General features: G+C 36.6%; 1 protein-coding gene across 1 annotated transcript; it reads left to right on the top strand.

Annotated features, from left to right (window-relative positions):
* On the top strand, positions 1-13,274 carry LOC124453152 (set1/Ash2 histone methyltransferase complex subunit ASH2-like). Its single transcript, XM_047003904.1, has 16 exons — positions 1-108; positions 699-1,012; positions 1,531-1,591; positions 3,825-3,972; positions 4,531-4,608; positions 4,684-4,712; positions 5,466-5,526; positions 5,986-6,082; positions 6,892-6,959; positions 7,574-7,605; positions 7,678-7,743; positions 8,693-8,719; positions 9,362-9,391; positions 10,188-10,256; positions 10,337-10,396; positions 11,193-13,274. The coding sequence occupies exons 1-16, from the start codon at positions 10-12 to the stop codon at positions 11,322-11,324; spliced, it is 1,371 nt and encodes a 456-aa protein (XP_046859860.1). The 5' UTR covers positions 1-9; the 3' UTR covers positions 11,325-13,274.
* The last annotated feature ends 925 nt before the right edge of the window (positions 13,275-14,199 follow it).

The raw sequence follows: 14,199 nt of genomic DNA, 5'->3' as shown, positions 1-14,199 counted from the left end.
CTGTCCAAAATGGCGGAGATTTTGACATTGGAGGAAAATGAAATAGTTACACAAAAAAGTGATACTGACGCCATTAATGAGCAGCCAAAAGACGAAGAAAGAATATTGGTAGGTACATGTAATGGATTTTTAGGAGAAAACTCTCTAAAAGTCCTTAAATTTTTAGTTATTTTGTTAAAAATAAATACAATTGCTTTCTTTCCATTCTGGGAAGCATGTCGTTTTTTGACGAGAGGGATAATCGCTCTGAACATTGAAATTATTTATGTGATGTTGTGCTTTATTGTGCAATTGTACACCCAAATTTATCATCACGTGTCTCTGCAAATTATAAAATGTAAACAAAACATTAAATACAATTAAAAGTTTTACCGAACTGCATAGGCCTAATGGCATGCCTCATCGTCCGTTTAGCCACAAATCAAATTGTTGAGTTTTTTTCTTAAATGCTATAGTATTGTTGAATGAAAACCTCCGTTTTAAACCAGATATAGTTTTCAAGAGAAACGCAACGAAAAATGTTTGAGGTTCTGTGCAACAGTGTCGGAGATAATTGGCTTAATTTACCATTTCGATGTTGGTTTAATAGCAAAATCTAACTTAAATGTAAAGTCTGACATCTTTCTGGATTGTGTGTTTTGAGGGATTCAAATGTTATTCATAATATTAACTGTGATCCTTTGATGCTTGACCAACAGCCAGAGATCACGGACAAAACAGAAACTGTCCAAGTGGAAGATGCTAGTGAAGTAAAAATTGTCATGGAAGACATTGAAACTACAACTCAAGAGCCAACCGTCAACAATGTTGATAAACAAATGCTTGTTACCAAGCAACAGTCACACATCACCAATAGTGGTCTGAGAGTGACCAGCAGTCAATCAAGTGTGGTACGTCCTGCCCCGCCTGCATACACAAGCAAAAGTAGAACCGAGACCACAAAACTTGGACGAAAAGGCAAAAGGAAGTTTGATGCCAGCCAAGGTGCTTCCGCAACCAAGAAATCGAAAGGGTGAGGAAATAGGAGTGGCTAGTTCATTTTGTGTTAGAAACATCAAAGAATTGAAATATCAGCTCTAATTGCATTTCAAGCACACCACTGTTGTACAGTACAATCCTTCATGGTGCAAAATTTTCTCAGCACCTCAACTAACCATAGCTGATGTATAAAATAGAGAATATACACAAAAGTTTTAATCAATGATAAGAAATAAAGGCACCTAAGCAGTTTTCGCTGCAAGTCATGTCCACATGTCGCTCACAAGTATGAAATGTTTCCATTCACTTATTTCTTTCAAAGAACATTTGAAAGAAATGTTCAAGAACATTTGTCAAAGAACATTTTTTTGAGATTTTATGTTATTGCTCTAATGAAAGTGCGGGTGAGCTGAATGACATGAGTTGGATAGTGCTACTGTTAGGAAGGATTGCATTTGAAAATTTATTTGTATTGTATGAAACTCACCTAGTGCTTTATCAGTTAAAATTTATTGAAATAGTTTGTATTCACATGATTTTATCAATTACCAGGGAAACTGCCCAACAAAGACTACCGATCCACGGTTATCCATTGGAACATCCATTTAATAAGGCAAGTAGATCCCACAACTCAAGATGTATAATGTAGTGCGAAAATAGCATTGGCCATTGAGGAATGAAATAGAAGATATTCATGTCCAAGTGAAGTTCTGTTCGGGTGTTTTCTCACAAGTTAGTCTGGGGCTAGACAAAGTAGACAATCACCAGCTTCGGAAGATTAAATGAAGTTCAGTTGTTCTCGTCAGGGATGCCGGTACATTGATAATTGAAGAGTGTGCTCATATTCATATATTCTTATTTTAAAATCACTGATCACAATTGATTTCAATCGAAACTAATAAAGTAGAGCGTGCATATATGAATATTACCTCCCCCCTGATCTTCTGGCTTCCCTGCTTGTTGTTCAAGTTTAGTGCAGTTGCGTTGAAATTAGTTCAGATGTGACAGTTTAGTTCAGTTGCTTCAAAGTAAGTTCAGATGTTACTGTTTAGTTCAGTTGCTTCAAAGTAAGTTCAGATGTTACAGTTTAGTTCAGTTACTTCAAAGTAAGTTCAGATGTTACAGTTTAGTTCAGTTGCTTCAAAGTAAGTTCAGATGTTACTGTTTAGTTCAGTTGCTTCAAAGTAAGTTCAGATGTTACAGTTTAGTTCAGTTACTTCAAAGTAAGTTCAGATGTTACAGTTTAGTTCAGTTGCTTCAAAGTAAGTTCAGATGTTACTGTTTAGTTCAGTTGCTTCGAAGTAAGTTCAGATGTTACAATTTAGTTCAGTTGCTTCAAAGTAAGTTCAGATGTTACTGTTTAGTTCAGTTGCTTCGAAGTAAGTTCAGATGTTACAGTTTAGTTCAGTTGCTTCAAAGTAAGTTCAGATGTTACAGTTTAGTTCAGTTGCTTCGAAGTAAGTTCAGATGTTACAGTTTAGTTCAGTTGCTTCGAAGTAAGTTCAGATGTTACAGTTTAGTTTAGTTGCTTCAAAGTAAGTTCAGATTTTACAGTTTAGTTCAGTTGCTTCAAAGTAAGTTCAGATGTTACAGTTTAGTTCAGTTGCTTCGAAGTAAGTTCAGATGTTACAGTTTAGTTCAGTTGCTTCGAAGTAAGTTCAGATGTTACAGTTTAGTTTAGTTTCTTCAAAGTAAGTTCAGATGTTACAGTTTAGTTCAGTTGCTTCAAAGTAAGTTCAGATGTTACAGTTTAGTTTATTTGCTTCAAAGTAAGTTCAGATGTTACAGTTTAGTTCAGTTGCTTCGAAGTAAGTTCAGATGTTACAGTTTAGTTTAGTTTCTTCAAAGTAAGTTCAGATGTTACAGTTTAGTTCAGTTGCTTCAAAGTAAGTTCAGATGTTACAGTTTAGTTTATTTGCTTCAAAGTAAGTTCAGATGTTACAGTTTAGTTTAGTTGCTTCAAAGTAAGTTCAGATGTTACAGTTTAGTTCAGTTGCTTCAAAGTAAGTTCAGATGTTACAGTTTAGTTCAGTTGCTTCAAAGTAAGTTCAGATATTACAGTTTAGTTCAGTTGCTTCAAAGTAAGTTCAGATGTTACAGTTTAGTTTAGTTGCTTCAAAGTAAGTTCAGATGTTACAGTTTAGTTTAGTTGCTTCAAAGTAAGTTCAGATGTTACAGTTTAGTTCAGTTGCTTCGAAGTAAGTTCAGATGTTACAGTTTAGTTTAGTTGCTTCAAAATAAGTTCAGATGTTACAGTTTAGTTCAGTTGCTTCAAAGTAAGTTCAGATGTTACTGTTTAGTTCAGTTGCTTCGAAGTAAGTTCAGATGTTACAGTTTAGTTTAGTTTCTTCGAAGTAAGTTCAGATGTTACAGTTTAGTTCAGTTGCTTCAAAGTAAGTTCAGATGTTACAGTTTAGTTCAGTTGCTTCAAAGTAAGTTCAGATGTTACAGTTTAATTCAGTTGCTTCGAAGTAAGTTCAGATGTTACAGTTTAGTTCAGTTTCTTCGAAGTAAGTTCAGCTGTTCCAATAAATTTCAGTTGTTGTAAAGGTAGTTCCGAGTGGTTCCGAAGCTAGTTCAGTTTATCTAAAGTTAGTTCATTGGTACGAAGTCAGGTCGGTTGTAATTTCCAAATGTAGGGACCGTTTTTCCCAAAAATTTATTAAAATTATTCTCTTCTCGTTGATCTGAGGCAACTTTAAAAACTATAGAAGTTCTTCGATTGAGGCATCGTGCTGTTCATGTTTTTCGACAACGATATACATCGAACATAATGTTGTATTAATGGAGAAGAAAACGAATAACGCATGCATTCATCTCGGTTGATATGTTTCTTCTTCACACAGGATGGCTATCGTTACATATTAGCAGAGGAGGACCCCAACGCACCCAAGTCGAACTTCGACGTGGAATCGTGGGCGGGAAAACCGATTCCTGGAGAGTTATACCGCGTCGCTTTGCATCACAAAGTTTATCTTGCTTCGCACGACCGAGGTAAGATTTCCCTTACGTGCGAAAATGAAACGAAAATATTGTTGCGTTACGTAACGTCGTGTTGTGTTATGTAACGTCGTGTTGTGTTATGTAACGTCGTGTTGCGTTGTGTAACGTCGTGTTGTGTTATGTAACGTCGTGTTGTGTTATGTAACGTCGTGTTGTGTTATGTAACGTCGTGTTGTGTTATGTAACGTCGTGTTGTGTTATGTAACGTCGTGTTGTGTTATGTAACGTCGTGTTGTGTTATGTAACGTCGTGTTGTGTTATGTAACGTCGTGTTGTGTTATGTAACGTCGTGTTGTGTTATGTAACGTCGTGTTGTGTTATGTAACGTCGTGTTGTGTTATGTAACGTCGTGTTGTGTTATGTAACGTCGTGTTGTGTTATGTAACGTCGTGTTGTGTTATGTAACGTCGGGTTGCGTTACGTAACGTCGTGTTGTGTTATGTAACGTCGTGTTGTGTTATGTAACGTCGTGTTGTGTTATGTAACGTCGTGTTGTGTTATGTAATTAGCAACAAAATGAACACATCGCTCTACTCCTTTTACGTGTAGCACCTCAAGTAAAGATGTCTGAAGATCGACTGTCTGTTACCGGAGATAAAGGTTACAGTATGGCGAGAGCAACTCATGGTGAGTGGAATTTATTATATAGAAAACGGGAAAACAGATGGAATTTTTTCTTTGACGCTACTTTATTTGTTGTAGGTGTTAATCGTGGAAATTGGTTTTTTGAAGTGAGTGATGAACTTGAAACACTGTAGGTTGCGTGGTTAAACAACATTTGATACGTAGCTCAAAACAGTAGTTTAGTTCAATACTGTTGATAACGTAGTTCTGTATAGTAAATTACTGTAGTTTAGTTTAATATTGTTGATAAAGTAATTCCGTATAGTAGATTACGTAGCTCAAAACAGTAGTTTAGTTCAAAACTGTTGATAGAGTAGCTCGGTATAGTAAATTACTGTAGTTTAGTTTAATATTGTTGATAAAGTAATTCCGTATAGTAGATTACATAGCTCAAAACAGTAGTTTAGTTCAAAACTGTTGATAGAGTAGCTCGGTATAGTAAATTACAGTAGTTTAGTTAATATTGTTGATAAAGTAATTCCGTATAGTAGTTCGGTATAGTAGATTACGTAGCTCAAAACAGTAGTTTAGGTCAATATTGTTGATATCTGTCAATCGCTTAATTTCGACTCGACTTTTCAAACATTATTTTTATCGCTTAAAGTGTCTCATTGTGCTTAGTTTGTTGTAAAATAAGTTGCTTTTTGCCAACTCTGACGTGTTCTATTTTTTCAAATATTTCGGAAAAGAAAGTTAGTTGATTTTTCGATGGGTCGAAACGAAGCAGCTCGAGTCTTCACGAACGTGTCTAATGATGTTAGTTAATGCTCTTGCTTTAAAAGCTTTGGTTAGAAACCTTCGACAAAAAGCAAACTAGTTTGAAAAAATTTATAAAAAGTCTTCTATTCGTTCATTCGTAGGTGACGGTAGAGGATATGCCTGCAGGCTCTGCATCGAGGATTGGATGGTCGCAACTTTACGGTAAAGTTTGGGCTGTGCTATGCACTTGAACTATTTAGCATGCGTGGAGACCCACAGATGTGACGCGATCTGAGCCATGAGACCCGCGCTTCGTAACTTTTATGCTTTCACACCAGAACGAGGCAGTGCGTAGTTTGTTACTTAGCTTGGTTTAATGTCCATCGCTCCATGCCATCCATCTATGTACCTGGCCTTCGTGCAGGCTTCTTGACATTAAACTGGTGTTATCTACCCCATCCTGGGGGATAGGTCCTCTTTTGAGACATTTTTTCGCGACCAACCTCAAATGTGCGAGCATTTTCGTTTGATGTGAACTAGAATGCGAACGAGATTTGATCATTGTTTCCGAAAAATATTGCATCTTGAAAAGAATTCCCGAACCTTTGAGTTTTTGCGCCACATTTTTTTCATGAAAGTTAGTTTATTGATGTGTTAATCAATCTTCCTGTTTCTCTGTAGGCAATCTTCAAGCTCCATTAGGTTATGATAAATTTGGCTATAGCATTCGGAGTAGAAAGGGGACAGTCTTTCATCAGAGTCGAGGAAAGCACTATAGGTATTTGAGGGCTATTTAGGGTTAGTCATTGTTAAAATGTGATATGTTATTATCGATGTACATTATGTTGATAATAAGTTGACTAAGCTTATTGCGAGTAATGTTTTTAGTCAACTTATTAACATGATATTCTGAATAGCGAGTGCGGCATTATAAATCGATGTACATTAAAAGGAACTTTTCCAATTCATGAGGGTTAGTTATGGATAGTTGTGGTTTTGCGAAGTTGAGTTAGTGCCTTAGTAATCGAAGGTATTCTATGGTTAAAGTCTGATAAAGTTTTGTTATCCTCAGTAAGAAATTATAAAAGTCTTTCATCAGTTTGGTGGGAAACGTAAGGGACAGTTGGGGGTTATTTGGGGTTAGTTAAATCGTACCTCGACAAACATCACTTGTTTGCGAGGGCTGGATAAAGTTAATCATACGGCTGCTTGGGGATTTAGTTAAAAAGAAACAATCATTTTTAATCCATGCTTTCATTGCTTTTGCGTGCTCGGATAGCGCTTTCAACTATGGATGGCAATTTTTCAAAGGTTTTATAAAAAATACTTACAGGGGGAAAGATCAACGGATATATGAAATGGACAATCATGAAAATAAAATGTTACATACGTCCATAGTTTCAAAGAAAGTATAAACACCTTTTTTCATAAGTTTGAAAAAGTCGCTACATCCATTGGATGGTTTTATCAAGGTTTCCTGCTGCTACCGTTCTTAGGTTTTCTATACCGTGTTATCTTGAGTATATATATACTTATATTGAATTTGTTTGTCTTTTATCTTAATTTTACTGCATGTGGATGTTTCAGCGATGGTTATTCCAAGGGAGATGTCATTGGAATTTTCATTAGTTTACCCGAGGAGAACCGTTTAGCAGGTGATTGTTTCGTTATTGATGTAACGTTTTCGAGAAACTCATTTTCTGCTGCTGTAAACGATGTGGCTCATGTTTCGCTCGCTGTGTAAGCTTGCATAAGAGATAGGTTTTTGCAACTCGCTTGTTTATAAAAAAATACTTTGAGAACAATGATGTTAATAAAGTAAATGGTTTGAACAACAATAGCAAAACAGTCCTTCTCAGGACTATACCACAACAACAAAAACAGTCCTTCTCAGGACTATACCAACCTGGATGATCTACTTTTACAAACATGTAACAATGATGTTGGTATGAGGAATTTCCACGCAAATAACAGATTACCGCAAAGAGAATTGTGCTCGAGTGTTTTGAAATACAACTGTGTTTGAGAATGAGCTGCTTAACATAGATTTGTCAACGGTAATTTCACAATGCTCATCGAAGAATAATGAATGGATGATGGCTGTAGTAGCTTGAAGGTGCAAATACGAACCCCTCTTTCATACGGGGAATATAAAGTCCGCGAGGAAAAAATCTTTTTGCAGTTTTACCTTTCAAGCATGCTATAAAAAATGCCTAGAACAGGAAGAGCAAGCTCGTAACTTACTTTTTGTATTTTTCACTTTCTACAGCCTCGTTTCTTCCTCCAACTTACAAAGCCAACGTAAGTATTTTTCTTGTCCTTCAGGTTTTCAAGGTTCAAAAACGTCAACACGTTTGCTTTGTCGTTTCTTAGGCACTGATTAAATTTAAAGGATTTCTTTACTATGAAGAGAAGGATCGCGTCGATCAGACGGAAAAGGCAAGGGATAGATTTTAGCACGTTATGAAGTCAAATACGTGTGTTCTTGCTGTCGTTTTTAGTTCGCTTTTCGTGGCACTGTTTCAAATGTTCTCAAATTTTATAATTTTAAAACTGAATTACAAAGGCAAAGTGGCAAAATTTGTTGGCGATTACAGCGAGTTTCACGAATCACTCTAAGCGATTTGCATAGCTGACGAGTCTTTGAATCGGATTGTGAATTGAACTAAAATCGATGGACTGCTCATCGAATATGTACTGTTATTGATATTTTAGCTCGGGCAAATGTTCATCTACGATGTCTGATTTGAGTAAAGTGCGATGGCGCGGCCAATTTGCTTATGTAGTCAATATTTCTGAAGAAATATTCTTTCAAAAAATGAATAACATCCGAAAATATTCAGAAATTTACCGATAGCAGAATTAAAACGGGCAGACTGGCGACGTCATAAAGTCATGTTGCAAAATACACTGAAACTAACAGCCTCTTGCGAATATATATTTGATTTTTATTCGACAATAATATAAAGTTGCCTGGAACTCATGAGTGCTTAGCGTCAAAAATATGTCGTTGGGATTATTTTCACGCCATTTAATGCGCTAGACATTGAGGATATTGATAAATCAATTAGGATAGGTTGTAAGATCAATCGAGGTCATGATCGAGGTGCGTCACAGAAGTAGGCGAGGTGATAAGAAGGCTTAAACTTGTGCAATCTCTTTCGAAAGGAAATATTTGTGGCATGTTTGATAAGATTCAGGCGAGTTCACTTCCTGAAAGGTTTTTAGATAGATAAGTAAGTCAAAATTAAAAGGTGTGATTATGTTACAGAGTTATTATTCGCGCAATCGCATTTTTTGAGCGTTATTTTTTGATTGCGTGCCTACCACTTTGAAGTATGATCGACTTTCTTTTCGTAGCTGAACTCGTTTTATTATTTTCCATTAGGAACTCACGCCGCTTGAAGGCAGCAAGGTTCGGATTGTACATTTTCTTGAGTAAATGGTTTGAACCCGGGAGTATCGTTACGTGCTTGTATGTGAAGATTAGTGCAGTCCTGAGAAGGACCATTGGTGTTGGTGTTGACCGACGTTTCGACATCTTTTGATTCAAGTGATGAGCATGGCCTTAGCTAGAACGTTGATTGGGGGTAAATTCATAAAGACAAATCACTTTCAAAAGAAGTCAGTCGCGCACAACTGAATGTATAAATCCCCCCCCCCTTAATTGAAATTCTAGCGACGGCCCTGGTGATGAGGATGATTACTACAAAAGATGTCTGAACGTCAGTAAATACTTGCACAAACAGTTCTTCTTGGGACTTTACTAACCTGAATGATGTAAGAGTTCAAATGTAATAAAATTTCGTGCTTTTTCCATGTATTATACCGTGGTATGAGCAAATGAGAAGTAATTTATAATGGAACGACAATGAGTGACGCCATGTCTTTCGAAGTCTAAGAGTTTAATTAATTTCTTTTTTGACCAACTGAATTGCACTTGCTGCAAATGTTGTCTTGGAAAAAAATCCCAAATCGTTTTGTACGCATTGTGAACTTTTTTAAGTCACATTTTAACGTACTTTGCCGGTCTGATTTTATCAATTCTTCATTTCAGATTGTATTCTATCAAAATGGCGAATCAAAGGTTTGTTCAAGTATTCTTCCTTACGACAGAAGTTTAAAAAGTTCGTAGCTGGTTTTGCAGGGAAGGTTTTAACTCTTTCATTCATGCCGTAGAAAATCCGCAACAATCGCTAAACCAATCGCTAAATCAAATCAAACTCATGCCACTCACTGAAAAATGTGGAAAGGGTTTAAAATTCATCTTTTGCAGGAGAATTGAATATAGTTTCCAACACATGGTTTAATGTGATCTTTCAATAAAATTCAATAGACTTTTAAATTTTAGCAAGTTCGTTTTCTTTCAATACTTTTCCAGTCTTAAGAAAAGGTTTTGACCGGGGGTCGAAGAATTAGACTGTTATTGGAGAAGGAGAAAATTGACGTTTTTTCCATTGGTACTGCTAGCGGCGTAGCCAATTTTTCAATCAAGAGAGGGGGCGGTAAAAAGGGAAGGGAAGCATGACTACCCTATGAGCATTGTAATGTAAGTAAAGTATTATTGGGGGTGGCTAGAATTTTGCCAGGGGGGTTGTACCAATCCTTCTGGCTATGTTACTGTGTACTGCGCGCGCAGAGCCAACGTGATTTGCTAAAAAGAAGATAGAGATTGCCTAAAAGGCCAATTGCCATTTTTTTTAGTACTTCATTCCTAAGTTCAAACCACGCATAACTTTTCGGCAAAGTCCTCTCTATGTTGAGAGGGCATCATAAAATGTTCATTAATTAGCTATTGAAATATCTGAGCGCATGGTGGGGTGCGCATCCCCGCACCCTTTCCTCTGCACACCCTCCTAATGTGGAATCGACTTTATACACAGGGTGTCGCCTTTGAGAATGTTTACACCGGTACTTACTACCCAGCGGTATCGCTGTATAAAAATGCTACGGTATGTTTTGTTTAATTTGAAGTTTCCCCATATTTCATCATGCGGTCAAAAAACGTGATGGGACATTTTTCATGTTAAAGGTGTCGGTGAATTTCGGACCGCATTTTAAGTTTCCTCCCAAAGACGTGGAGTTTAGATCGGTAAGAGACAGAGTATTTTCACAGAATAGATATCTTAACAGAAGGTCCACTCGTGTCGGAACCTTTGATGTTCGTGTCCCCCATTTTGTGAAGCAAATTCTTAGGAGACACGCCTTCCAGCAAGATACTTCCGCTAGATTGCAATAGAAAATATAGATGTTTTTACAAATATATCGTTTTGCACTACAAAAGCTTGTAACGTTATCGTCTTCGTAACATTTTGTGAAAAATTTCGGCAAACTTTTGCTTTAAACGTGAATTATTCGTGAAGTAGCATTCTCGTGCAATACTATTCCATATTGATTTTTTGAAAGTATCTTGCTAGGAATTCACGCATGCGTAGTGAAAAATTACGTCACGATTTTAGCCGCGTGGGCCTTCTGTTAGATGTCTATTCTGTGGTATTTTCATGGTTTGCATGCTTTTTTTTACCGACTATATCGGACGCAAATTAAGATTTTTGTGTGTGGGGGGAGGGGGTGATCCAAATATGTTACGACGTTTTTAGCGACTCGGGGGAGAAATGGGGCATGTTGAATTTTGTGTATAATTTCAGCAAATTAATAGCGACGATGCGGCCTACCCAGTCCCCCCCGCTTCTAGGCAAGACTATGGTTGCATACACACCGATGTTTTTAGTTAAATAAGACTTTCTTTGCATATTTGACGATATTTTTCGTCGGAGGAAGATGTTTTTGACGAGAGCAAGACTTTGCAGTCATAACTTTGTTTTGCAAATTGTTGAATGGTTTGAAAAATCTTTGTTAGCAATATATCTTTCTGTTGCTTTCTCTAGCTTTCAGAAAAGCCAGAAGACTTGTTCATGGAGCAGTCGTTGAGTGATTTGATCTTCAATGTCGATTTTCTAAACAATCCAACGGACTCCTTGGAAAAACTTCCACTGTACGCAAACATGAAGAAGAAATGAAAGCAACGAAATAGGATACGTTAGACCAAACACTCGCGAACGATATTTAAAACTTGCAAATGAGAATGAATGTAGATATAAGTTGTGATTTCTCGATTGAATTTAAAGCCCTCCCAAAAAACTATGACGAGGGTCCTTTTTCCTGTGTTTATTTTACTAAGTTATTGGAAACTTTCCTCTGCCTAGAAATAAAGTCAACCATTACTGATGAGGTGTTTGCTTTTTGGTTACAAAGTTTCAGACACCGTCAGAAAGTATAATTTAAGGTTCCAAGTGTTTGACATCAATAACAAAAAACGATGGAAGTTTGGACGCAAAAGTAATCAAAATGTTAAGAATGATATTCGGTGTTTCCTGAAAAGACAGTTAAAGGAATAAGGAAGAACAAAGGTAAAAATAGCGTAGGAAAAGTTGTGCAACAAAGTAAACTGAGAACGAATTTTTGCGTGAAGAAGAAAGAACGAAGAAACCACTAAATGGAGGAATGAAGGAGAGGTAGAGGGCGACTGGAAACTTAAAGAAAAAGATCCTCCGGGGCCGAATGAAGTAGAGAAAAGGGATCATCACTATCAACCGTGTAAAAGATATGGTGTTGTCATAGAAGAAGAAGAACTTATCATTATATATGTGTATTGTCTGTGAGCATTTTTGAATATGGCACAGGGCGAGACCCCACTGTAAAACACTCAAGTTATGTGCTCATCGTCGTGAAAAAGAAAAAAGAAAATAAACTTTGTTCTAAAATGCTTATAATTTCTCATTGATGGTTGCTTTTGATTGGTCAAGTCTGAAAGCCATGGCAACGAGATCTAAAACGTGCTTGTCGCGGGGTCTTTTCTTTTTTTATCGTGACTCGTGTCCAAACGAATTAATGAAGTTGGAATTTGAGATTACTGTGTAAAGAAATGCTTTCTTAGAGTTTTAGTTTTATCCTTGTCAGATTCCAGGCTTTCTCAAGTTGAAAACTACGCGGAGTGCTCGAAATAAATAAAAGAAAAGGAGTTTTAATTCCTTTATTAAACAAAGGCAGCGATGGCAACATGGCGCCGTAGACACTTCACAAAGTCGTCTGGTATTAAAACTGGCTATTAAAGTGGAGTTGCTAGGATGTGTAATGTATTGGGTCTGAACTTTGAAGAGATAGATTTGGATGGCACTGTGAACGTTGAACAGTTGAAGCTGTGAATGAAGAATGAAGAATGAAAACTCACTGACGGTAAAACTGGTATACTGTAGAACCTGTGTTGTGAAAAGCGCGCCAAATTATTTACAGGCTTTTTGCTATCGCAAAATATCTAGCGTTAAAAAATTACTGCCAAAGTTACTTTTGAGCATGATAGCATTTGCAAATGATTTTAAAAAGTTTCGTCTTTATGCATGGGTAAACTTTACAAGAGACTAGAAGTGCCTAGTAAGGATCCAAGATGGTGCTCAAAATTGTCCGAATGTTGCGTAATGTCTTAGATAAACCACCTGCTTTTCTGATATTTTGTGTATAAGTATGAGTCTTGATAAAGGAGAAAATTTACTTTGAAAAATCTTTAAAACATACTCCGAATAAAAGGTGCATGTTTAACTTTAATATTTGACAAACAAACAAGACAGTTTTTAATGCAGTAATATTTTAAATTTATTGCAAATTCATCATCAGACTCCTCTATTTGTTTGAACCATTCGTTTTGAAGGTGATAAGAATGACAATTTAGATTGTGGAATTTTTGAAAAGTTAGTACTACAGTTAAACTTTAATTCCTACGATCGCATAGCTCATTTTTATTTACATATTAAAATCTCCTTACCAAGCATGCAAAAATTGCAAGAGTACATGTTAATCCCCTGTAAAAGGACAATCCAAAAGTAAAAAACGAAAACAGCTTCTCCTGTTCTCCAGGATAGGTTTTGCAATTTTCCTGCTGTATAGCAAAGATAAATAAATAAATAGATAAATAGGATGTCAGATATTTTCTGGAGTTCTTGACCTTTGTTCTAATAGAGAACGACAGATTTTCTTTAAACAATGTTAATCTGTTGTTTTTATAACTTACATGCGGTTTCAACATGTTGCAACATGGTTTCATGCCGTATTCACAGTTGCACAGCGCTTAACTCAAGCATATCAACATGTACAGGGTAGCCCCTTGAAAGTACCCTCCGTTAGAATAAGATCTTTTGTTGTAAAACTACGCTGTAACTGCTTTGGAAATAGAATTGAGCAATTAAATCTAATAATTTTAATACGGAGAAATCTTCACTTAAGAAATAAAAGATGTTTACTCTGTTTGCACTGGCTTATGCAAACCAAGGAGACCTTTGTGAGAACTCGAGAGCAGATCAGTGCAAGCCCGTGACCAAAGGTCGAGGGTTGCACATGCTCAAGAGTTCTCACAAACATCTCCGAGGTTTGCATAAGCCAGTGCAAACATGACAAACATCTTTTATTTCTTTTATAAAAAACAATAATGCGAAAAAGACAAACATTTTAATTTTTCCTTTAAATTGTATTCATGATAGATTTGCAAATTCTCTTTGACTGATTGATTGTTTAGATTGATTTGATTTGTTGAGCTCAGATGTGTTTTGCACTGGCTAATGCAAACACAGCTTTAGACCAATCAGCGCACGCTTTGTATCGTATTTATTTTATAAACTCTAATAATTACACCCGGATTACTAATATTCAATCGCCCACACATCTTCGTGAATTTTTTCTCTTTCGATGTGTTTTTTTGCCGACATTTCCAGGGGGGTTGCAACGCGGCTTTACAACAATAGAGGACCGGGGAGACCCTGTACAACGAGATATATTAAGGAAATCGACTAGTTCTACGAGGCTCAATTGACGAAGTGAGCGGCAGGACGTTGCATATCGTGTCGT

This window comes from Xenia sp. Carnegie-2017, unplaced genomic scaffold (assembly GCF_021976095.1).
Source record: "Xenia sp. Carnegie-2017 unplaced genomic scaffold, XeniaSp_v1 HiC_scaffold_25, whole genome shotgun sequence".
In the NCBI taxonomy this organism is placed as follows: domain Eukaryota; kingdom Metazoa; phylum Cnidaria; class Anthozoa; order Malacalcyonacea; family Xeniidae; genus Xenia; species Xenia sp. Carnegie-2017.
The sequence above is the reverse complement of the archived record's forward strand: the minus strand, read 5'-3'. Positions and strand labels throughout refer to the sequence as shown.

What these genes read in the sequence shown, in the direction of transcription:
- LOC124453152 (XM_047003904.1), top strand. Translation starts at nt 10, where the DNA reads ATGGCGGAGATTTTGACATTGGAGGAAAATGAAATAGTTACACAAAAA. An exon ending in TCTTGCTTCGCACGACCGAG is followed by an intron (nt 3,973 to 4,530) that starts GTAAGATTTCCC and finishes TTTTACGTGTAG; the next exon opens with CACCTCAAGTAAAGATGTCT. An exon ending in AGTCGAGGAAAGCACTATAG is followed by an intron (nt 6,083 to 6,891) that starts GTATTTGAGGGC and finishes TGGATGTTTCAG; the next exon opens with CGATGGTTATTCCAAGGGAG.